Source organism: Ursus arctos, unplaced genomic scaffold (genome assembly GCF_023065955.2).
Source record: "Ursus arctos isolate Adak ecotype North America unplaced genomic scaffold, UrsArc2.0 scaffold_7, whole genome shotgun sequence".
NCBI classification, from domain to species: domain Eukaryota; kingdom Metazoa; phylum Chordata; class Mammalia; order Carnivora; family Ursidae; genus Ursus; species Ursus arctos.
The window spans coordinates 48,951,572-48,976,534 of record NW_026623089.1 but is presented as its reverse complement, the minus strand read 5'-3'; the positions used below and the strand labels follow the sequence as shown (position 1 = coordinate 48,976,534).

The window sequence follows — 24,963 nt, the reverse complement described above, 5'->3', positions numbered from 1 at the left end:
CAATATCCAATTGTCCCTTCAACCTTGACATTAAATATTTTCTTTATTATGCAACTTCCAAATTATCTTCTTCTGGGAATGTATGACAAGTTTAAAGCTTATCAAGCCATGATTTATATGATAATTTGTTATATAGCCATCTCATAGCCTTTTTGGAAGATTTTACTGTGAGTTAGTTCTGGCATCTGGTCCTGAAAGATGGTGATGGGTGGTGAGGGGCCCGGGGAATGGGTCACATGGAAGGTCCTGCTGGGTTCTCCTGCTACGACCGCTTTAACAGACAGGGATGGGTACCTACAGTTACTAAGTGACTGTGGAAGATTCCAGTGGAATTGGCTAATATAAGTACAGTGAAGTCACTTTTACTCCAGATCAGAGACCCTAGCACTGCTCTCTCCTCCCGCCCTTCCCCACTGTCACCTCTCCTCCCTGCCCTGGGATGGAACAAGACCACAGCGACAGCACCTACTTGGCCCCCATTCTCTTCCCTCCATGGCCTCTCTCCATAGCTGTGTCTGAATCCACAAACAACTTTGTTCCAATTAAGACATACGAAGAAAAAATATAATTTCTAAGTCGCTTGGCCTCATGATGTATACTCTGGGAAAATAAGTGTGCAGCTTTCCTACCCATCCCAGGCCCTGCGGTCAAACAAATCAATTCAGCCTTCAGAGAAGCATCCTTTGCCTTGTGATTATGTTTGTGTAAAGTCTTGGGGTCTTTGATCAAAGAATGGCATTTCAGGCCAGGCCCTAATCCTCACTGCCTTAAGGTGTTTAAATGAGTTAAAAAAAAAAAAAAAGTTGATAACAGCTGGGACTTAAATTTGCCTTTGCCCAGCTTTTGTTTTGAAAGGGCTTCTATTATCCGTGGCTTCCCTTTTCGAAGCAAAGATGGATCTTTGGGTAAACCAGAAAGGGAAGGAGGATATGAGAGGAAATGGGCGGAGACTCTGAATTAATCTTCTGAGGAGGAATGTTTGATCAGCGGGGAGGAGAGGATGGAAACCTCTGATGCTGACAGCAGGCACCTTTCTGACTAGGGTGTGATTGGCACCTTTGAAGCTTCAGTCAGGAGCCAGTGTCCAGTGGGTCGGGGCTTCCTCTGTCTGTGGGTGGTGGTGTTAATAATGTGGCAACTGGAAGGGTTAATTGCAGACAAGCAGCAGGATTACCACGAGGCCTCCTCAGCTCTAAAAGGAACAGTTCGAGGAAAGCCTCTGATCTGTCAGCCTTAGAGGAAATTAGTGGGAGCAGACTTGAGCAGGCTTAAAAAAAAAGGCATTTAGGATATTAAAGCGAAATGTGAAGAGGATATTGAAATAGGGCAAAAGGGATAGGAGCGCTGATCTCTGAAAGCAGTGCGCCCCTCTTCCTACTAGGAACTTCCGTGGTTTGTTCAGATTTCACAGATGCCTCCTTTTGATGGTCCAGCAGCATGATTTTACTTGCACTGCAACAGGTTAGGGAAGGGTTACGCCACGTAAGCGGTCGCCCCCAAGTTCCTGTGCGAAACTTGTATGGTCTCGACCACCTGGCGGTTTCAGAATCTCCTGACGCTGAGGCTCCCAGGATAATTTTAAAACAAGTCAGAGCATTACTGACACCCTATCTGCATTAGCTATCTATTGTATATTTTACTTCTTACCCTTCTGGTTCAAGTCGGGATGTTGCCAATAAATCCTGTGTTACCATTAAAGAGGCCATTCATCACGCTTCCTAATGTGATTAATCAAGATACACCACAGTACCCTTAAAATGAGATCATTTTGATAAATCATGTATGACATGAAAAGACTTTATTCCTTTTAAGTGCAATTTAGACTGTAATTTTTTTCCTCATTTATGATTCATGGGAGAAACATGGATAAAATTCCCTTGCACAGTTACACCTTATCTACAGCCATAACTCAAAACTGCTTTTAGATGAAAATTCAGGGTCTTATTCACCAAAGCTGAATGCCAGCTCATTATTTTCTGGCGTTCAGTAGTCCAAAAATAATGTCCGCACATTAAGCGGCATTCTCAAAAAGTTGGAATTGGCCAGGCACCAGGCACATCAATTACACTCCATCATCCTTAATAAGGAAGAAATATCAGATGTCCGCTTGGAGTTTTTTTGAATCAGTAATGCTCAGCCTTCACCTTCCCAATTTGGCATGATTTGGAAACAAAAATGGTAGTAACAAAAAAGTATGGGACCTTCAGCTGCTTTACGTCTCCTGTTCCATAAAGCTCAGAGGAGGTCTTGTTCTTCTTTTTTTCCCCCTCCTCCCACATGGTTCAGGCTTCCTTTCCCATTCCCCTTTTCTTGTTTCATAAATGAAACTACCATTTTGTTCAGTCTGAGTTCTGTTTGTCTGAGCTGCTGTGTGATGCGGGCTTTCTCTCGCCACTGCCACAGTAATTTGGGAAGCGATAGTCATAACCTCCAATAGAAAAATAATTGGAAAATGTGCCTTTTGGTGAGATCCATCAAGTGTAAGGTCACATTTTTGGTTAAAAGGCAGACACTGATGCTATTCATTAAACTGAAAAATGGCTTGTTTTCCACTAATATTGAAATAAACCTTGGATGAATGTTAAGTCATGCTGGCATGCACTTAGATAGAAAGCAAAAGGAAACAGATATATTTAATTTGGACATGGAAAGTCAACACTTTTAGGTCTTGCTTGAAACAGGGAATCAGGAAGATTGGCTGAAACACATGTGAACAATTAGAAGTTCATTTGCCTTTTTCAGAGGATGAGAGTAGTTAAAGAAGGATTCAGAGTCTAAGAATTACAGACTTGTTTTGTGTTTTGTCAGACACGGTTACCTGTGAATAAGGACTTGATCAACAGGTAATTTATTTCACTGTTGTTCTTAGGGATTTGCGTAGGGGAGTGGATCAAATCCCTGTATTTGACTTTGTGTTTAACCCAAGAACGCACATATCCCATTCATATCCACGTAATATAACAAATGCATCAAAGCTTGAGCTTATCTGGTATGTCACTTTCATGCCAATGTTCTTTGTACCTCGATCAGACAGACACCAACAGCAGCTAAAGTTCCCTTGTGTATTACTCACATTTAAATGAAATTTCCCATGCTTTTATTTTTTTCTAATACAAAGCATGAATTAAAAATATAAGGCCATTAAGGCTGTTCTTGCCTTGTTTAGGTTTCCGTTTCGCATTTATGACTTTCTATTTTTGCTAAAAAGATCTGTAAATTTAAAAAATATGCATGTATCTCATTAAAAAAGTTTCCTTGTTCTAGCAACACTCAGCACATCTCCAAAGAATGCAAGTTTAGAACATAAATATTTTAAGGCCCCATAAAATTGGCAGTGGGTATTTTTTTTCCCTCTAAGACCATGTTCATTTCATTCCAATTTACTACCACGATTATATTTTCCAAAGCAGCTTTTAATACAATACACAATTATTTCTTACGGGGTTGTGTAGGTCACCTCATTAAGCCTGCAAAGATCAGGCCTCTTGTGATCCCCACAAATGTCCTTGCATTTATTCCTAATTAAAATGGCCCTCCTAAAGTGTCTCAAGTTTATCAATACAAATAACAAGCTAAGCGAAATAACCACATTTGGAAAGTTAGCGGGGCAAGGTGACCCGCTCCCCCAAACCTCAGGCAGAGCCAACTGTGGTGTGTCGCAGTGGTGCCCTGCCACCTGTTGGCTCTGCTTACACATAACAGCATATTGATGTCCCTCACAGCGGTGCGGTCACCCTTTCTGACCCCTGTCCCAGTTCATCACCCCCGAGAGAGAAAGAAGGGGGGGCCCGTTCGAGAATTCCAGGCCTCCTGATTTCCCCCATCATTCATTTCCTTGGCCACATGTTTCTTCTACTAATGCTAAAAATTTATGGCCGAGCACATTAAGGGCAGTACAAGTCCTTCCCTTCTTCTGGATTATTTCAGAGTTTCCTGTCATAAGGAAATCCAAGACAACGTGTCCTCAGTGGATTGTATGTGACAGTGTCTGTTTCTATCTCAGGAATCTGAGGCATGATGGATAAACTGTCAGTTTTGAAGGATGATGTTTTCTCCATATTTCCATTATGAACTGGGCTGTCATCTCCTAATAAATTTCTTGCATTGGTATCAATTTATTTTTACAAGCAAAGGGTCTGATGTATTTGGGAAAGGCACTGACAGCAGATCTGGCCTAGCTTGACAGAGCTGGCTCCACCTCATTTTGGAAAACTACTTTGGTTCCAAGGACAGAACTTGACCCACAGCCCTCGAGAATAAAAAACTCTGTGAGAGGAAGAGAGACACATGAGGCAAGTTCCTTCTTTTAAGCCAAAATAAATCAAGCCTGTAGGACTACCATGACATAATATTATTTCTCAGACAACCCTACAAACACAGATGAGAAATGCCGTATGTAGCTATTTACTAACGCTGGTTTAGACCATCACAATAATGCAGTGAATCTATGGATGAACTCAGATCATAACAAGGCTATGAAGATCTCACTATTTTTGCCCTCGGAAGGGATCTTGGTAGTGCTTGTCTGCTTGACAAGTGAGGGGTGGGGTCTACTCATGTAATAAATACTCGGTTACAAATGATGAGCGTGTCCCTGTCCGTAGTTACTGTGAAGAGCAGGAGAGGTCATGAAATGTTAGTCCTACCTCTCAAGAAACTTAAATCTACTCAAAGACGTAAGCTATACAAAATTACAGGTCATACAAAATTAGAATGAAATAAAAATAAATCATACCTAATATTTAACGAGCAATGCTAAGATCTTTGTCTCTTACCTTTACTGGGAAGAGAGGCCATATAAAGTCAGAATGGTTAAGACAGTGGCCAAGGAGGCAAGCTGTCTGGATTTGTGTCCCTCTCTGCTGCATACAAGTAGCCCGAGCAACTAAGTGAGACGTTGGTCAAGTTCCTCAGTTTTTCTGGGCCTTAGTTTTCCTCGTCTGTAACACAGGAGTAGGGGTTATGGCTGCCTCATGGGAATGTTGTGAAGATGGAATAAATTAATATGTGGAAAGTGTTTAGAGTAGTCCCAGATACAAAGTAAGCACGGATATGTGTTAGCAGTTCTTAACTATCATCGTTATCCACATGTCATAACATGACTATTGTTACTACCATTTTATAGTCAAAGAAAGCGGCTTAAGGGGTTTAAGTAAATTGCTGAAGGTCATACAGCTGGATGGAGACTGGCTCTAAATCTTGGTCAGTAAGGCATCTGAGCATAGAAAACAGAGAAGTAGAAGATATCCAAGTTGTAAATAACTCAAGGACAGAATCCTTGAAGCTTAATTAGCTTTTTTCTTACTATCCTTCCCATTCCTAGGCCATAAAATAGCCCTTTTCTACATAGCCCCAAACATACTGTAGATGTTACTTAATAAGGGTTATATGGAGTGGTGTGCTGGTAAAGGTTAAAGTGCCAGCTCTCTGGGGAAAAAAAGAAAAAGGATGCATGTTTATGTGTACACAGTTTAATTTTCGTGTATATAAAGGATGAGATACAATTTGCAAATAAAAATTAAATATATAATGCCTTTTGTTATAAATTCCATGCAGCCAGTTGATTCTCACAGAATATTTTTGATTATTTTGGCCAAACTCTCATGTCCACAGCCAATCTAAGGTTGTCCTAGATGAACAAGTGTGGTCCTGATATGAAATATCAACTATTTTCCCTTCTTACTGAACATGTCAGAACTTCCCTCATTTGTCAGCGACCTGAGCATTGTCAGGCTACCAAAGCAACATCACTGAACAGGTTGAAAGAGATGTGAAGTAACACATCAATATATAGTATTTCCGCTCTAGAGATACCGTAAACACAAATAACATAAAGAGCATAAGTAACAGTAAAATTTTTAAAGTAGGAAGTGATGAGTTGTGGTATATATTACCTTTTCATATAATTTATCCAATTACAAGTGTATGTAATTCAGTTTTAAATAAAGCCTGTGTTAACACAAGATTCCTGAAAATTTAACCATTGGTTTTTGTGAGCTGGTACGGGTTGACTCCAGACCCACTGGTTATGTCAACCCTAAATGGCCAAGGGGATCTGAAACATTCCTGTGTCTACATTACATAGTCAATTAGTTATTAATACATAACTCAGTGGTTTTATTTATATGCCAGGCCACATAATATGTTGCATATTAACATGGATTGAATCATCTATCACTACAGATACATGTTATCTGCCTTAGTGTATGTATACTAAATCCAGGAAGGTTGTCTTTTTCACATACTTTCAAGCTTCAAGTTCATTGTACAGTTGTACAGGAATCAAACAGTGTTGGTCGGAATTCCAAATTACCCACATGGGTACTCTCGGGCAAGTTATATAATCTCCCTAAATTTCAGTTGCCTTATCTATAAAATGATAATAACAATGGTCCTTGTATCTTAAGGTTGTTGAGATAGTTAAATGAAACTCTGTGTGTAAAATGCCTGCATATAATTAGTGCTTAAGAAATGGGACTCACACAATAACATATACGCTCATTACTTGCAAGTTATAATGTATTTTCGATTCTGATTATGTTCTATGTTTGAGCATATGACAAAAACTAAATTTTTAGCAAGGATTAATAATTAGAAGCAAAATATTGTGTTTACTCATATTTCTGTGGACAACGGTGATTATTTGTTTATAAAGGCAGGATATTCTGCTTTTAAAATTACCCATGCTTTTTAAAGTAAATTCTCTCTCATTTGATGGTTCAAGTTCCTGTGTTAGGGGCTGTAAGACATTCACTCTCAGGTTGGGTCTTGGTCTCTGTGCTTTTGAAGTCTACATTCTTACCAGAAAGGACCAGATAGGGTCCTGCTGGCAGTGGTGTGGGGCAAAGGTCAGGAGAGGAGTATCATAAAAAACTTGGGGCCCCCAATGCAGACAGAGGGTGGCACTGGGGAGACAACTTGGGCTTTGGGGGGCTTTAGTCTTCTGTCTTGGTTCCTAATCACACTATGGACTTTAGAACTGTATAGTCTTGAACATGTTACTTTTCCTACCTCTCTGTTTTCTTATTTCTCAAATGAGAGTAATAATTGGACTTACTCATACACTGGAAAACCATTAGCACTTAGGGTGCATTCAGGAAATATTAGCTCCTGTGCCACACTCTGCCTCCTCTCCTCCCAGTCCCCTTCTCGTTCCTCCTTGCTTCCTGTTATTCCTCCCTCTTCGTCCACCTCTCCTCACTCCGATGGGAGAGGTTGGAAACATACTTGATGGGAAAATCCATTGTTTCATATCAACCCTGATATGTAGGTAGAATTTTAAATATTTAAATTTTAAACACTTTAAAATGCAAGAAACAATGACATGATTAAATAAGTTGAAAAATCAAATCACTCTAAATCACATTAACAAAAATCTTTTTTTAAAGATTTTATTTATTTTTATTTTAGAGAGAGAACAAGCCTGGGCGAACTGGGGAGGGGGATGGACAGAGGGGGAGGGAGAGGGAAAGGGAGACTCCCTAGCAGACCCCATGCAGAGCCCCCACATGGGGCTCCATGTGGGCCTGGATCTCATGACCCTGACATCACGACCCTGAGATCATGACCTGAGCTGAAACCAAGTGCCAAACGCTTAAACCCATTGAGCCACCCAGGTTCCCCAACAAAAATCTTTAATCTTTGCCTATTAGCTTTTACCTATTATAAATCTTATATTGTTCAAAATCATGACATATGTACTATTTTAATATTTACTATGTTTACTTAATATTATATAATAAAAATCTTGGCATATTTCTCCCTCTTTTATATTATTATTTTATTTGGTTGCCATAAGAAGTCATGATTATTTCCATAATGCCCAATATTTAGATTTTTATTTTTCCTTCTGCTATGTTAGTGGCTGCTAAAAATACTTTGGAAGCCACTGCTCTAGATGATTTGTAAGGTCTTTTACATCTCCTACGTTCTATGATTTCATTATTTATGTAATAGCCCACAAAATGCCCAAGCCATAATCCTTCCTTCCTTTTTTCTCTTCCTGGTTTTTTTTTTTCCTCCCCTCCCTTCCTCCCTTCTTCCACACGTTTTTCTAAACTATAACTCTGGGCTTGATGACATATTAGGCACTGGCAGAACTGGACCCCTTTATACCAGATTGAAGCAATGGGAAGCTCTGGGCTGTTGCGTTCAAGGGGCTTCCTTATTTCAGAGAAGTCTTTGGCACCCTATCCCTTCTCTGACTGACTGATAGCCTGAAACAGCCTTCAGCTTCCTGACTCAGCTAAATGCTGTGCTCTTGCCCAGACTCTGCCTTTTGCCCCTTTGGGATGTTTCTTAGTCTCTTGGTTATTGACTCACCCTCATCCCTACCTTACTGTTTTTTATTACCTCCCAATTTCTTGACTTCTGGCTCTGACAGTATATGGCCATTTCCGCTCCCGAGCCTGTCTGTCATTCCAAACCCAATGTGTCTGTCATGAAGTCTTTCTGTCTGGCTTCACACTGAAAGGCATCGTGCCTTCTCCTGGGAGCTGGTCAGGAGTCTCCTTTTTTAGGCGGGTTCTTTGGTTTCTAATTTAATCTTTCAGGTGATGGCAAGTTTTTACCTCTGATTCTGGCAACACGGCTCACACTTTTGTTGTGTTGAATTATAATCACTGTATAGCCAGTTTTATCTTTGACATTAAAATGTTTTATTCATTCAGTCACCGCGCACTGACTTCTTTCTATATTTCTGGCAGCATGTTGGGTACAAGGGTTAATAGTATAGTTAATCTTGGAAAGTTAATATAGTTAATCTTGAAAGCTTTCTCTTAGTATGAATAAGAAACAAGCAAGGATATAATCACTGTTCCATGTGTTCATGTATCATAATAGAAGTCAGGGACAAATTTCTGTGATAATACGGAGTATGGAGGTCGTGCTACCAGTCGGCGATTCTTAGTAACCAGTATTAATCATGGTTATCTTTTTTTTTTTTTTTTGATGAGTCAGGAATGCAACCAAAGCCTTCATTTTATTTTTCTTGGTATTCTCAGCACAGGGCTTGGCATATAGTAGGTGGTTATTAAATACTTGATAACTAAATGAGTGATGCTTTTTCTTATGAAAGAAAATAAATGTTTTTAGAAGAGTCAGCTTTATACCACAGTTTCAGGGAATGAATTGTGATGAAAAGTGAAGATTGCTTTTACTTGAAGGGGGCTGACAAATTTCCCAGACCCAGGATCACTTTATGCTGTGTATGATTTAAGGGTGAGTGAGCATGCCAAAGCGCTCCACTTGAGCTGAGTAATGGGGAATGAGTTGTAGAGATGTGGTCTTAGATGGTATTTTGTGAAAAATAGTAGGAGATTTATGGCTATTAAACAACTTTGTAGCTGCCCCCTTCTTGTTTTGAAGCCTGCCAAATCGCTCCTCCTGTGGTCTGTATCATATTCCTTCAGGGCATCCATGATGTTCAGAAATATCCACTGGAATGCAGGTTTCCATGGAATGCACCCAATGGGAAGGGACTTGAATTTTACATACTCATCTAGAGACATTTGTTTTCTGCAACCACTGAGTGAAATTCTCACTTTGCAAGTCTCTTATGGAGTGTGCTATACTTCCACTGACCCTTTTCCAATGAGGTTGCCATAGTTCTGCCTTCCTTCCTGCATTATGGAAATTGCAGCATGCAGTGTATTGGTGACTATTATCATTATTGATGTGAGTTTAAAAAATTATCAGCAATTCTCCAATTGTGAGTAGGGAAAGAGGATAGAAACCTTCAGTATGCTTTGACTAATCTTAAGCAGAAGGACTTACCAGGCTGGAAGGAGCATTTCAAGCCTTGGTGTGAAGGGGGTACATTTTTACTATTATTTAACAGCTTTTTCTAATCTATTGTCACTCTCAGCAGCTTTAGGAAAAACAGAAATGGGATATTTCATTGCAAAAAAGCGAACCATAAATGGCCTTAATCCATGTTGTGCAAGTACTGAGAAGTTGTTAGAAGAAATTTCCTCTTGTTATGAGTTCATATCAATATAAGATGGTATGGATCAGAGAGGACACAGGAATTTTGTGTGGTTTGTTTTAATTTTTTTGTTTAATTTTGAGAAATTTCAAAAATGTAGAAAAGTTGAAAAATAACACATATAACTACCATACAGAATTTGTATTATCTAATATTTGAACATATTTGTTTCCAAGCCTTATCTTTAAATAAAATAAATAAATCTCTCTCTATATATATAATTGAAGCTTCTCCCACCCTGTTAGCCCCAGTCCTATTACTCTTCCTTCTGGCAAAGACAATCATTTTCATGAATTTAGTGTTTAATTTGTATAATTTTTAGATGTTTCCATACAAACATGATGTCGAAGAGCTACATATATATAAATATTATAGCATATTTATCATTTTGCAACTTGTATTTTCACTCTGTGTTAAAATTTTAGACCTGTTCAAGTTGAGGTACCTAAATCAGGTTTATTACTCTTAAATGCTAAATATTATTCTGTCATATGAATATACAACATTTTATTTATCCATTTTCCTCATTGACAGGCATTTGAACTACTTCCAATTTGTTCTGTTCTAAATCATCATGCAATAAACACTGTTTTATGTTCCACTTTATAGACCTGAGTGAAATTTTCCATAGTGTATACATTTGAAATGGAGTTGCTGTACCAATTTTCAATTTTATTAGGTATTGCTAAGTTACTCTCCAAAGTAGTTGAACCAGTGTCCATTCCCAATGGCAAGGGACGAGAGGATAAGAGTTCTTTCTCTTTACTCTCCTTGGCACTTGTTGTAAGACTTGAAAGTTTGCCAATAGGGCGAGTGGAAACATTGTGTCTTATTTTAATACGCATTGCTCTTCAGACTAGTGAATTTGACCGTCTTCTCTTTCATTCATTGACCACTCAGGATTTCTCTCCTTTGAATTGCCTGACATTTCCATTGTCCATTTTTCCATTGTATTTTTAATTATTTAGAGACATATGTATTCTGGTTGCTAATATTTTATTGTAGATGTTACAAATATCTTTGGACAGGAGTGATTTAAAAAGTAAGATGTTAAAGTCTAATTCTCAGCCATAGGTAGTTAGGAAATTTGGCAAGGACTCAAAGATTTGAGAGGATTTGTGGTTCTGAAGATTCAGCTTTACCCAAATTTCCCTATTCCTATTTTGGGTGTATCTTCCTAATCCAGGTAAAAGAAAACATTATTTAAGTTTTTCCACTTACGTTTCTATCATCTCATACTTAATATACTATGGGCATGTTGCTTCAGTTTCAAGCGAAGTTCTTTATTTTGCACTGTTATATAAATAGCACGTGCTAATCGATAGCGCCTCTGGAGCTCCAAGAAGTTCTTTATTTGGGGGCAGGTGTGTGCACTTTTAAAACATCGTCTTGTCCACTTGTTCCATATGATAATCATATTTTTCTTAATTGTGCCTGCAAGCATAATATTCAGAGAACAAATTGAAAAGATCACATGGACTTCATTTTGGTAAAAGCCAAGCCAAAGAACTGGTAGTTAGAATCTTAATCTGTACTAGTTTCCCTAAACATCCACCCGTAGATCTAGTTCCACCGAAAGGCACCGTTTGCAAAATTGTTTTTTTTCCTGGATTCATTTCCATGACTTGAGTTTGTAAATGGACACTGAGCAGAAAAGTAATTAAACGCTAGGCATAGAATGATGACTGCAAAACAGAACTCGAGCCATACCAGTTTTGCTTTGACTACAACTGGAAATAAAGGTAAATAGCTATTTTACTCTTGGTTATAAGGCTCTAATGTTTTGCCCAGTCAGAGGTATTTGCTGAAAGGTAGTTTCTTCCAGTAATTTTAGGAAAAGCTGTCATCAAATTGTCAACAGCCCAAATTGAGATTAAACGCACTAAGAAATCTCACAATATAGCAACCTAAAACTCATACTGGAATTGTAGGCCTTTTTAGCATTGAGGTAGAATAGAAACATTGACAGAGAGAGAAACTATGGCCTTTTACTAAGGAAGTATGGAAGATCTGTGGAAGGATGGCCCCTATTAGTTTGCCTCATATATCCTGCCTCAAGGATTGAATAGGTGCCATATTTAGAAAACTGTCACTGTGTCTCATTTATCACAAGGGGATTACAGGAGACCCTGACTGCCAAATGGAGGGACATGTGGTGACTCTAGTATTTGAAATTTAATCTAATTTCTGACTCTTTTATGTTCTTGCAGTATCCTAAATATCTAATGATGTAGTATCTAGCAAGTCTTGTCTACTTTTTAAAACATTTTTCTTAGGGACCGAACTTTTATCTTTCTGGACCCAATACCCTTGGATCAAGCTTTAAACACCACATATTTCCCTTGGAGCTGGAGTGAAGTCATGCTACCTGAAATCTGTCTCTACCTTAGGGACAAAGCTTCTGATTTTGCTCCATTCAGAACTCTTTCTGTAAGTCTCCACTGAAAGCCGCTTAATCAAACATCTCAAATGTCAGAAGCAGGGTTTAAAGGGTTTTTCTAGCAAGTAGGTCTAATCTCCTACTTAGTTTTGATTCCTATAATGTAGATAATCTCTTTGGAGAAAAGGCCTGCTCCTAGCAGGGCAAATATATCCCATAGAATGTATTTCCTATTCCAGAAAGAAAAATGTAGCATTAATGAAATTTACTTTTTCTTGAAGCTTGGAAAGGTTGTAAGCTTAGGATTTTGATCCTAGCAGATGTTCTTTTTTGGATATTAAAAAAAAAAAAGTAGCATTTGACTCAGAAGTCTCAGTAAGAATTGCAGTGGTGATGCTTCTTGCTATAAGCAGCCATACTCTGAATGTGACGGATCGGTCATTGGTTCTGAGGGACAGCTGACCCCACAGCTGTAGCCCTTTCTTCCTGACCTCATCCCCCACCCCCAATGGCTGTAGAGCTAGAGAGAAAGAAAGATAGCACCACTTACACAAATGGGTCACACTATATGAAGTTTGATGGTTAAAGAGCTGTTTGTGTCCAATAAAAAATCATCTTCAAGATACATCCCATAGCATTTTCTTTTAGGTCTTGGAATGGAGAGATTTTATTGATAACCATTATATCCCAAATTTCAGATGAGTTTTTCAGTGTTATTGTTAAACATAGCCAGAACCCCAACTGCAAGGTGCACAATGGTTTATATCCTTCAGTACAGTCACTTCATGCTGCTAAGCCCTCAGCTTCTCTGTGTCTCCAGGCCACGGGGCCCACACAAACCAGCCCTGTTTTTACCCATCCACCCTGGGGCAAAACTCAGTGTCCTCATTGGTTTCCAGAGAAATCTACTCATAGGGAACATTTCATCTGTGGGAAGTACTGGAAGAAGGCCTGTGACAGAAATCTAAGTCTCTACTATTTTCGGCCTTCTCCCTCTCTCCCTTCCTCTTCTTCCTCCTTTCAGTTCAGGAAATAAATAAACTGTCCCTTTGTCTCAGGGCCCTTCCACCTGTACCAAGGCTCCTCAAAGATTTGTATGCTACCCTACACTCACCAGAACATTATCTCAGCACAGACAACTCTTGCTTCCTAAGAAGAGTCTTGGTTGATAATATTTCTTCCAGGCCCAGATCCCTAGGAGGCATGTTTGGTAAATGAAGGTATTTAGTGTTTGGTGTTACTTCATGTTGACATTTTCTTTTATTACACAGGCTTCCAGTGACCGCGTCACAGCCTCTCCAGAGCACCACTATACACCCCTGCCTTCTGCTTCCAGAGACCTCACCAGTCATCGAGGTAGGAACTTGGCTTTTTATTGCTCTTAGTGGTTGCAGGGAAGGACACTCAGCTGTGCAGAGCTCTGGGCTCATTACTGCTGCCTCGGCACTTTAGAAGGAACACAGTGTTTTTCAAGACCTTGATGAGAAAACCATACCTGTCAAACCTACTGATTTTACCTTATATTAAACAGAATTTAGTGGTGGTCTACTGGGAAGGCAAATAAATCCATGCTATAATATAATTTTGTGATTTGATTTTTTTTTTTTTGCTTTAAGTAAAGAGATTATAGTACTTAAAAATTACTAAGTAGATCATTACCTGCAGCAAAAGTGATGGAGAGAATTGGGAAATTCACTAATATTTGTAAAAGTATCATTGTTTGGGAAGTAGAATAGTTGAAATCTGTAATTTCAAAATGAATGAACTCTACAGTACAGCTAAAAGGAATTCCAATTTGCCTAGCAACATTGCAGAGTCCGTGCACAGTTTTCCTTAAATTATCTGATCCCAAAACATTAATTTGGTTTACCCCTATTTCCAAAGCCTTGAATTCCCATTGTCCTCTCTAGAGTCTGCATGGAATATAACTTAAAACTGCCTTGTCCCTAACCTGGTTGCTTAGACCAAGGACTGTATGGTCCCCTTTGTTGGAATTGGAGGGACAGGAAGAGGGTGTACGGTATAACTTGTTTACCCCATTTTATCCTGGTTGTGATGACAGCCACGTTGCTTCATTGTGAATCTGCCCTCCAATGGTAAGTAAGAACAGGCTTAGTTTGAGGGCCTTCCGTACTTTAAATAGCATTTCCCCAAACAGGAAATTTCCCTGGTACATTTGGGGAACACTGAATAAGTACTGTCCTAGGGCTGTGATCCCAGCTACATTGTAGGCTGGGTGGGTAGAAACAAAGGCTGTAGAGAAGCCCAGAAAGTGGTGAAGTTGGCACTCTGAGAAGACGTGTGGACTTTGGGCAAATGGCACACTGCAGGAAATGATCAAAAGTGTAATGCAAGATTCCAGGTGTCTGTGACTTGGACCTGTGTTGCCTATTTGATGTCTGGGCACAGTAGAACTTTTCTACATTTACATATATTTTGGTTCAATTATGACTGTGTTCATTAAGTGTCAGTTTTGTGAAGATCAACTTTGCTCAAAGGCAAGTGGAACAAATAGCTGCCAACATGCTTTATTTTGAGGGGCAGATATAGATCTCCTTCACTGAATGTCCTTATGCAAGCGTCAAACATATTCCTTTAGAGACTTTTTTTTGAGAGGGGAGGGGAGTTCCCCTAGGTAAATAATAATACTGTATCTAGACAAAATAACAAATTAACTCCAGCGTTATAGCCTCATGGGTTTATTTATTGGTTTCTTATATTTGAATAAAGTATTTTAAATCTATAGCCCATTGAGTACACTACATAGGAACTGAAGGCTCCGAGCCCTTAAGCCTACTTGTAAAAGTTGATCTAGCCATGAAATTGAGATTTCACAACAGGACATGATCAGATCAATGATAATCCTCCATAATAGGACGAAAATCATTTGTCACTGTAATGGTAAAATAAGAAATCTGAACCTTACAGGAATGGAATTTAAGAATACAAGTTTCGAAGGTATGTTGAGTAATATTTGGAATATGGAAAAATGGCCAAGGTGTTTGGAATTAAAACAAGCACCTTTCAATGACATCAGAGCCCAGCATCAATGGGAACATTGCTGTTGAAAGGACCCAGCAACAGATATCTCAATTTTACTGAGGAATGCGCCTATAAATTTAATGCTCTGGTTGCTTGATCACGCTAAGGACCTGGTAGTGAAAAAAGGCAAGTCAGCATCATGAAATGGCAGGTAGGTCTTTGGGCCTGTGGTCATGTGGACACCACTGAAGAGAGAGCCAAAGAAGCTCATTAAGGTTGAATTATTATAGGAGCAATCCATGTAGGGAAGACATGACACTAATCTATTTTAGCTTGGCATGAATCATACAATAAGTGGAAAAAGCCCGATTTTTAGGCACACAGAATGAAACCACTTAATGCCACCTTGGTTTTTGTCTGTTTGTTTCGTTTTTTGTTTTTTTGTTTTTTTTTTTTTGTTCTTTTAAGATGTCTTTATTTATTTTAGAGAGAGAAAGAAAAAGTGCACATCAGTGGGGAGAGGGGCAGAGGGAGAGAATCTTCAACTGCTGAGTACGGAACCCAGTGCAGGCTCCATCTCAGATCCTTGAGATCAGGACCTGAGTTGAAACCGAGTTGGTTGCTCAACCCACTGAGCCACCCAGGCACCCCAAGGCCACCTTGTTTTTTTATATTTAAGTTAAAGAAATTATTCTAAATTTTCCACCAAACTATTTGGCTATCATTTGTTAACACCTTTATGGAAGCTGCTTACAAATGTTTATCCAGAGAGGCTCTTTCACATTGTGAAGGCAAATTACATCAGTTCTTGCCCAGGTGAAATCCTCCATGATGTCTGAAACTTGGTCTTAAAAATCTTAAGTGGAAGTTCTATTTGCAAATAATTTTTTATTCATCCAGTTCCCAATCTCTTTTCATTCCGCACCAACAACTACGTAAACCGGTGGGCAGTAGTTCATGTGCAAATTGCTATTTTTCTATACATGCCATTTTTCCTTTACTTGTCCTTTTATGTTACTTCCAATGTCAAGTATGATAGACCAAAGATTCTTGTCCTAAGGACTGTGGATTCAAATGCAAAAGAAATCTCGGCCCAGAATAATTATCAGGAGATGGGGGACTCTATTTTTGCAATTGTAATTTACAGTTAATCCAGGCATTGTAGGGATAGTAACGTACAGTACTTTTTGCTTCTTATATGAGTTTTTTCTATATTGATTCTTCCCCTTCCTGAGGTCCTTATAATATTTGTTTCTGTCTCCTTAGTGCAATTTTTTATATTCTGCTTTGTGTGAAAGAGATCAAGTATACGTAGGTCTTGAACTCTTCATAAATGGAAGCTCCGTGTAGGGAGTACAGATTCTCATCTTTCTTCTCTTGCACATCACTGACTCCTGCTCATTCTTCAGGTATGAGCCTAACTATCACAGCTGTAAGGAAGACTTTTCTGATCCCACCCCACACCTTTATATTAGGTCAGCCTTCATTTTTCAGCCTTTTTTTCCCCATTGTCTTCCTGGACGAGCTGTAAGCTACTGGAGACAATGGAGGAGATTGTGTCTATTTGCTCACCACTGTATCTGCAATGCCTGGCACAGGGCCTCCTGCTTAATAGGAGCTCAATAAATATGTGTTCAGTAAATGATGATGGTAGAAACCCAGGGGAAAGTCAGTAATTTAGATGCCTCTATGAGATAACTTGATTGTGTCTGAGAAAGGAGACCTGTCTTCCTTTGGGAGTGAGTGATAGGGGAAGGAAAGGCCAGCCTTGTGGACCTCAGACCTCAACTCTGTTGCTTTCACAAACCCAAATCATCACGGTTGGGGCCATATGTATTGATTCATTGTCAGACAGCATTTAGCCACACTGTATAACTTCCAAGTAGATAATAATTTTGATGTCATAGTTTTCAGACTCTGGTGTTTTTCTGGTAGGAAGGAAATAGGATGAATTGAAGCAACTAATGGAATTATTTACTAGTAACAGGAGCTCTCAAAGAAGGGGCTGGACTCGCCATAAGCTGCAGGCTGTGGTATAGATGTGGTTTTAGAATGGTGCACCTGAAATCTCTCTGAGAATTCTGCTCTAGGTCTAAACATGTCTTTGGAGTACTACAGGGGCCATGGGGCTGTGTCAGGAATCCCATGTGTGTCCTAGTGGCAGTCTCCTTACTGTATCCTCTGTGGGTATCCACATTAGGAGGAGCATTGGAGTGTTTGTTGGGGAAATCTTTCTTTAAATATGTGATATGCATAGGACATATACCTGCATATCAGGTACTGCCACTCTTTACCTGGTAGCTGTTAGAAATGGAATTTGCATGTATGTAGACCACTGTGTCTTTTGGGGAAAATATTTCTATTTAGTGAGTTGACCATATCATCCTCAAGACAACCCTATGAAGGAGGGAGGCTAAATATTACTATTTCCATTTAACAGAGGAATTGCTGGTGGAGACTGAGTCACTCAGTGACAGAGGCAAGGGAAAAAAAATTGGAGTTCTGTATGCTTGATTCCCAGGCCACCCCTGACATTTGTCCTTCACTCAGGACATATGAAGCAAATTCAGGACTGACTGTGGCATTGTGCTAGACGGAAGAAGGAAGTACAGGCAGAGAAGTGGCCTGAAAATGTCCACTGCCAAGGGTGAATTTCTACAGCCTGTGCTAATTCTGCAGTGAAGAATAGCATCCTTGCCTCTTCTGTCAAAAGAACTGTCTGCTACTCTCCTTCCCTCCCTTCTTTTAAATTACAAATCTATAAATTCAAGAACAGAAACAGTTTGGAAAACCAAAGAGGAAGACACTATGCCATCAGTCTGAATTCAGATAGGGAAAATAGAAGGCCCCCTTCACATGATGAAGGGGTTTAATGTAGGGAATGAGAGAGAGGCTGGTGCAGTCAGGGAGGACCCACCCAGAGTCTTAGCTTCACACAGAGGCTGCTGATTCTCTAGAGCTGGCTGAAGTTTCTGCACATCTCAGGAACACCTGGGAATCTCCTACTGATGTTCTCTAACTGCAGCGGCCACGTGGGAGTGATTCTCAAGAAGTTCATTTGGACACTGCTTCAAACATTAGAACTACCCAGCATTACCCTGTTCTTCTTTCTCTCTGGATTTCCAAGTCATACTCCAAAGTGTCTCTCTTTGGCTCATTCTAACCTAGAACCGTGCACCAAGGGAAGTCTCAGAAATGCAGTTTCCAGGTCCTCCTCTGAGCTGCAGAGAAAACCTTAGAAGAAAGTGGTGGTGATGTCAGGTGATAACAGGCAGTCTCGCGAGCGTACCGTGATCCAACGTTGCCAGGAGCTCTCAGACCGAGGGTCCCGTTCCAGTGCATTTGTGTGTGCATTTTACAAAGTAATTGCAAGCCCCATGAACATCCCTGAATTACTGTTTTTTTCTCTGATGCTTATACCGTCTTGAAGGTATGCCATCATTACCTGGTCATATTAAGCATCGGCCTTTAGATGTATTAAAGAAAGAATGCAGGAAATCGAGAGAAGATCTATGGAAACTTGCTTGGAGATGGTAGCCATCCTCCTCCCACCCATCCTTGGCAATCTCGCCATTATTTTTGATACAGTTGTTAGGTGCTCATCCTCTTCTCCAGCCAGGGTTTGGTCTATTTGTGTGTGAAATTGATTGCTGGGACTGTCATAGAATGATTTACGTAGCAACTCATCATAATTAGTTATCGTTTGCAGTTTCCGTAATGTGAGTTGCATGTTATGCTTAGGAATTGATTTTTCTCTATATCTCCATGAAGCAGCTCAATGTGTGCCATCCAAACAAGAAGAAAAAGAAGGAAAGAAAAACAGCAGGCGTTTTTTATTTTTATTTTTTAAACAGTTTTAGCATGAGATATCATAAAATACATTTTCACAGAAGCCATAAATACAGAGTGTTTTGCTTCAACTATTTAAATAAGCCAAAGTGAAATGAATAAGAGGAAAATTAATGGATGTGTGTGAAGATGTGGCAATGTAGACAAAGATGTTTGGGATGGGGACATGTTGCCCAGAAAAACTGCATGCCAATGAGCAGAATACTTTCGGGAGGGCTCAAGATGGGGCTGCTTGATAACCAATCTGCTCGTCACAATTTGTTTTAGACTTAGAGGATTTGGAGGCAATCTGTCTCTTCCAGACAACTTAAAATTTTTATTCCTGTTTTTTATAGTTGTACCATCTTGCCATGTCGACCCACAGGGAACATGAAAGCTAAGTAGGTTTGATCATTATAAACAAAATCTACACAGAATGATAGCACAGACTCAACAAAAATAGATGCATTTATTTAGGTTATCTTATTAGTTCAGCATTAAGGTGTCTTTTTGCCTATTGTTCATTGTTCTCATTGACCATTGAAAAAGATGAAATAAGCAATCTAATGGTTATGGTGACTTTGCCAAGGAGGTCCCACCTGAGATCAGATCCTAGGACGAAAGCAGCCTGCTTATTTCTTGCTTCCTGTCTTCCAAAATATTTTGATTATTTTTTCAAAGGGGCTAACTATCAGATGGTTTCTCAGAAAACATCACTGAGTCATTGAAGGTTCAAGGAAGTATGGCAGATCCAATTCTTCTCCATAGAAAGTGAATTAAAACCTGTGAAAGAAAGAGAGAGGGAGGGAGAAGAAATAAGAAAAAATCACTTTAGCAATTGGCTAGGATGGCCTCCTCGCTGTTGACGGGGACATGTTTCTTCTGTGGATCCTGCTAGATAAGTGCATAGCCTTGGCTCCCCTCTTTTAGACTCCATGCCGTGGCTTTGCCCTGGCTTCGTAGGGAAAGAGTGTGTTGGTTCCTTGTGCAGAGCTATTATTAGCATTTTCTAATTATGTAAAATGCTTCCTCTGATGACATTTCAACAGAACCCATTACTTTAGTTTTCTTTCCTTCATAATGCTTTTATGGGCTTATAATCTTGGTGGAATTCTCAGATGCTGAGAGATACTAAAGTTTCCTTTATTTAATCGAGGTGACTAGTGATTTGACAGTAGTGGTTGACAGGTTTATTTTATCTGCGTGGCAGTGGGAGTCTATTTTCAGTGTGTATGCTCTGTTCCAAAGTAAAAGGACTTTACTAAGTGCTGAATAAATTGTACTTTCCTTTGATTCTAGACCTTGCTGAAATGGTTTAAAAACTCTAGTCTGGGTCATCAAATTCATCTCTTTGCTGCTTTGCAGGGTCAATAGCTTCACTCTGTACCGAATGGGGCTGGGTGGATTGGAATGGAGGGTAGTGTAGATTAAAACTTCCGCATATATATAGATAGATGTGCATGTGTGCGCTCGCTGTCTGGGAAGGTGGCAGTGATGGAAGAGCAAGCCAAGTGGAATCTGAAGATGGATGAATCTGTTAGACTATTACCAAGACTGGCATGGACTTCAGCCAGGAACTTTAAGCAGCCTCCTTTAAGCATTTGAAATCCATAGGGGTCCATTTCCTATCTTTTTTCTCCAAGGATGATTTTTCATTTGCAGTCTCCATGATTGCTTTATTTCTACTCTTTGGGCAGAATTGTTGTGCACTCATAGACACAGAGAGGCTACGAATTTGGCTCTTCTGTTTCAGAAGCAAAGTAAGAAGGGGCAAATGGAATCATACCTTGTACTCCCAACAGGAACAAACTTTACTTCTGCAGTATAAGAGATAACCCTTCCCCCAAAAGGCAGTCCAATTAAAAAATGGTGGTGAAAACATGTCTCTCTCTCTTAAAAAATGAAGAGTCTGGGATTGAAGGGATTGAAGATTCTAAATGTTTGGAAGTTTTAGTCATGGGCTGTTTCTTATCCCTTCCATTGCAAGTGAAGAATTGAGACATTGACAAATATGACTTCTGCAGTGACAAATACTACCTTGAGCACCTTCATTTAAGGAATCCTCCAGCATTCACTGCCTTAACTTAGTATCCACTGTGTGCAAAGTACTTGTTAGGGTTTGTGGAATATTCAGGAAGAGAGAACATGGTATCTGTCTTCTAAGAATTTATGGTTTGATTGAGGACATACCAAAATGAAACAATGCCAACCAAACTAGATATCATATATCATATAATTATGAGTTGCCTTACTTGGTAAAGCTGTAAGTGCTGTCTGTAAATGTTTAGAAAAGATGGGAATCAGTCAAGACTAGAATAGTCAGGCATGGCTGTTTGGAGGATATTGGCCTTGAGCTTCAAAGGACAAGTAGGGCATGAGTAGATAGAGGGCAGAAGAAGGGCACCCCCACCCCACCCCCCAAAAAAGGGAAGTGGGTAAAGAAGAAACTCAGGGGTAAGAATCGATAGAACTGAGTGGAGGAAGGGACCTAGTTTTGAAAAAGTCAGACGTAAGTTTACCTATGCAGGATGGATCCATATTATGGTAGGCCTTGAACAGGCAGAAGCATCTAGATTTAAAGCTGTGCTATGGAATTATTGCTTTGCAAGCAGTGGGGGGGGGGGAATTGGAAAGAAAAGAGTTTGGAATGGAGGAGGCCACTGTGGGATGGCATTGAAGTTTTAGAAGCTTTGGATTTCTTGATCCCAGGCTATGTGACTGCAGACTGTACTGCCTCCAAAGAGCAGGCTTCTAGCAAAGGTAATTTAGGAAACAACTTGGTAACAGATGGGGAAGACAGCTGGGGCCAGGACACTGCCAGTGGAGCAGGGGTGAGAGCAATGTAAAGGGAACCTTATGGCCACTATGGAATTGTTGTTCAAGGTTGCTGATGGTTTGGTCACAGGGTATCTCTGGCTCAGGCATCAGAGAAAATGGACAGTTAGTGCTTTTCCTCCCCATGTTATTCAAAGTATTTCTGATGTTGGCTTTTAAAACCAAAACTGAGAGCCCAGCATCAGTTAGGATAATGTTGAAATAATCTAGCATTGATGATGAAGACCTGGAGTGACTGGCTGGCTGAGGGAACAGAGAAGAAGAGTAGGAATATGAGAAACATTCTGTAGCAAATGCAGGAGACTGACTTAGAAACCGATTATGTTTAGAGAGAGTATGAGAGAACAGAAGGCTGAGAGGAAGCTGGAATGGTGGGTGGGAAGCTGTGGTCTCTGCCTGTAGCTGCTCTCTTGCTTCCCCCCATGCAGGATGCTCCCCTACCACTCATGCATAAGCTCTAATCTGGCCTGTTAAGTGGGAGGCTGCTGGAATTCATGTAGTAGGGCTCATAGCAACAGGAACAAACAGACAATAAGCAGGCAGAGCAGCCACAAAATTTGTTCTCATTCCGATCTTTGGCTTGAGATGAGCTTCATTCTTTAAAAAAAAAAAACACAAAAAAACTAGTAAGTGTCTAGTGTATTTTATTCCCAAATCTTGGGTTTCTGGAAGGAGAGCTATTTGAAGCCAATGGTTTTGGTCTAGATTGTTCTGACAAGAGCTCTGCCCAGGGTTCACCTCCCCATCCCAGTTATGATTCATTCGTTTCCCTGTATCTTGTAGAAAACTTTACCCCGCCCCAGGTTTTTCCTTATGTAGAGATTTTACAACCTTTTTGGAACAAATAAACAAACATCTGGAATCATGTGGTACATTTAATTAAAAAGTTTGCATTTGGCCAGAAATGGTAAAATCATGAAAAATGGCCTGTCGGTAAGCTCAAGAAGGCCAAACAATGACGTTGTTGGCTGCAAAAGGATTGAAATTGAGTGAGGTGAACACCTGCTCAGTTCAGCCTGCTGTCCTCCAGCTTCCCCCTCCCAGCCATGAATATTTACGGCTCTGGTTCTTTATCCATTCTAATGAAATTTTTGGTTGGGGCTGGTTGGGGGAGAGGGCTGTTACTTTTCCAATAACCTCAGATTTGATGGGATACATGTACTTTATAAAGGGTGCAATATTGGGCTTTTTGACTTTTCACTTCCCTTAATCAGAATTCCATATGCTTCAGGTCACTGTGGGAGCCTGTTTCTGTTTCTTCAATCAGTCAGCCAACTACTTTTTTTTTTTTTTTTTTTGAGAGGAACCCTGCACTGGGGGTTGTAGGAGATGCAGAAGAAGCTGTGGGCTCTGCCTTCAGGAATCCTGTAGTCTAACTCTGGAAATAAGGCCCTATACACAGAAAGCAGAAATCAAGCTACACGGGTACAGTGGAGGGAAATTCGGTAAAGTGAAGAGCAAAGGGTTGAAAGGTAGCTTTGGGGAAGGTGAGAACTGAGTTGAAAGCAAACAGGTTGGAAATGAGAAAGGTGGCAACAGTGGCCACTTCTAAGTTCTTTCTACTCAGGTATGTAGAAAATGCTCGACTCTGCCCATTGCCTACTTCCAATTGTCTTAAGAGCTCTTTCTCCTAGTCACCTTTTATAAACCTACAAAACAAGAGAGAGAAGTGTGTACTTGAGTTTCAAAACAGATCTTCCATCCCGTCTGTCTCTGCTCACCTATTTCCACCCATTTATTGCTCCTAAGGACTTCTAATATAAAAATTTCTAAAGCCATCCCTGGAGTGAAACCACGTGTATAGGTGACGCACCTGGAGGAACTCTCCCTGGGTGGTTTCAGGGTGTGAAACAGAACCTGGGGGGAGACCAAGTAGAGTTCTTGTTTAATTTCTGGCCATAGTCCAGATGAGCTGTGTGTGTGAGAAATAATCTTAAAGCAAGGGTTAGATATGATGGTTTTATGTTTCTGATTAGCTTCTCCTCTGTGAAACATGTCTATGATAAAGTAAAATATAAATTTGTTTACATATTAAGAGAACATTGAAACTCTCTGGCTTTTCAGAGTGTAGTGCTCTGATATGTCTTGCACTTGAGAATTTATACCCAGTATGAAGTTATTCTAAGAAAAAGATGAAAAGTTTCTCTTTTTGTCGGGAATATAATGGAAATAGCCAGGGGGCTGAACATACAGTGGGCGCCATCCAGGTTGGATCTGAGGAAAGGATGAGTATTGTTGAACTCGAGTGTCAACTGGCAAGGGGGATTGGGAAATCGCCATTACCCAAGGGCTTTTACTGAAGGATATGCTCATCTGTCTTTGTGAGTTGAATAGTGTAGCCTGAAGGAAGTAAAGTGAAGCAACAACTTTCAAATCCAATCAGGATTTGAAACCCAGACCCAGGGTTTTTCTGTATCTATGCTAGTTGAGCTTTTTCATAAAATAAAACCAGGGTTTCACCTTGACCCCTCCGGACTTGTGCAAGCACAGAAAGATACAAGGCGGTGCTGGAAAAACACTCCACTGTTGTCAGAGGCATTCTTAGTCCTCAGCTCTTTATTATTCTTGTGCATCTGTTTCTTTAAATACGCTCTGCAGAAGCATTAGCATGAAAATAAAAGAGTACAGCAACTTGGAATTTTCCATTTGTAGCTTCCTTAGTCTGTGGGGTCAAAGTTCTATCCTCAGGGATGCTAATGCAAACTCTGTGTGCTGTTCCAGGGCGAATGTTTCTCAACTAAAAGACAAGAGGGGGTGGGGAGCCAGGAAAATAATGCAATTCTAATTCCTAAACACAGATTCCAATTTAAATTGCTGTTCCCCTACTCTTATTCCCACCCTCCCTCAAAGAAAAAAAACTTTCCTGTGTTGTGAGGACAGACATCTGTGTAAGAGCAATAAAAACAGCCTTCTCTCTTGTGGATTAGCTCTTTATTCCTTTATTTATCTTGCT

General features: G+C 40.0%; 1 protein-coding gene across 4 annotated transcripts in view; it reads left to right on the top strand.

The window, feature by feature from the left end:
- The window catches only part of LRMDA (leucine rich melanocyte differentiation associated), a 1,028,511-nt gene that overhangs the window by 799,713 nt on the left and 203,835 nt on the right, over positions 1-24,963 (top strand). For all 4 annotated transcript variants that reach the window (XR_008957942.1, XM_057308256.1, XM_057308254.1 and 1 more), the window contains one exon: positions 13,637-13,721. Coding sequence is in view for 3 of the 4 variants with exons in the window: in XM_057308256.1 (XP_057164239.1) it covers positions 13,637-13,721 (85 nt within the window). In the remaining variant the exon portion in view is untranslated. The remainder of the gene's footprint in view (positions 1-13,636; positions 13,722-24,963) is intronic.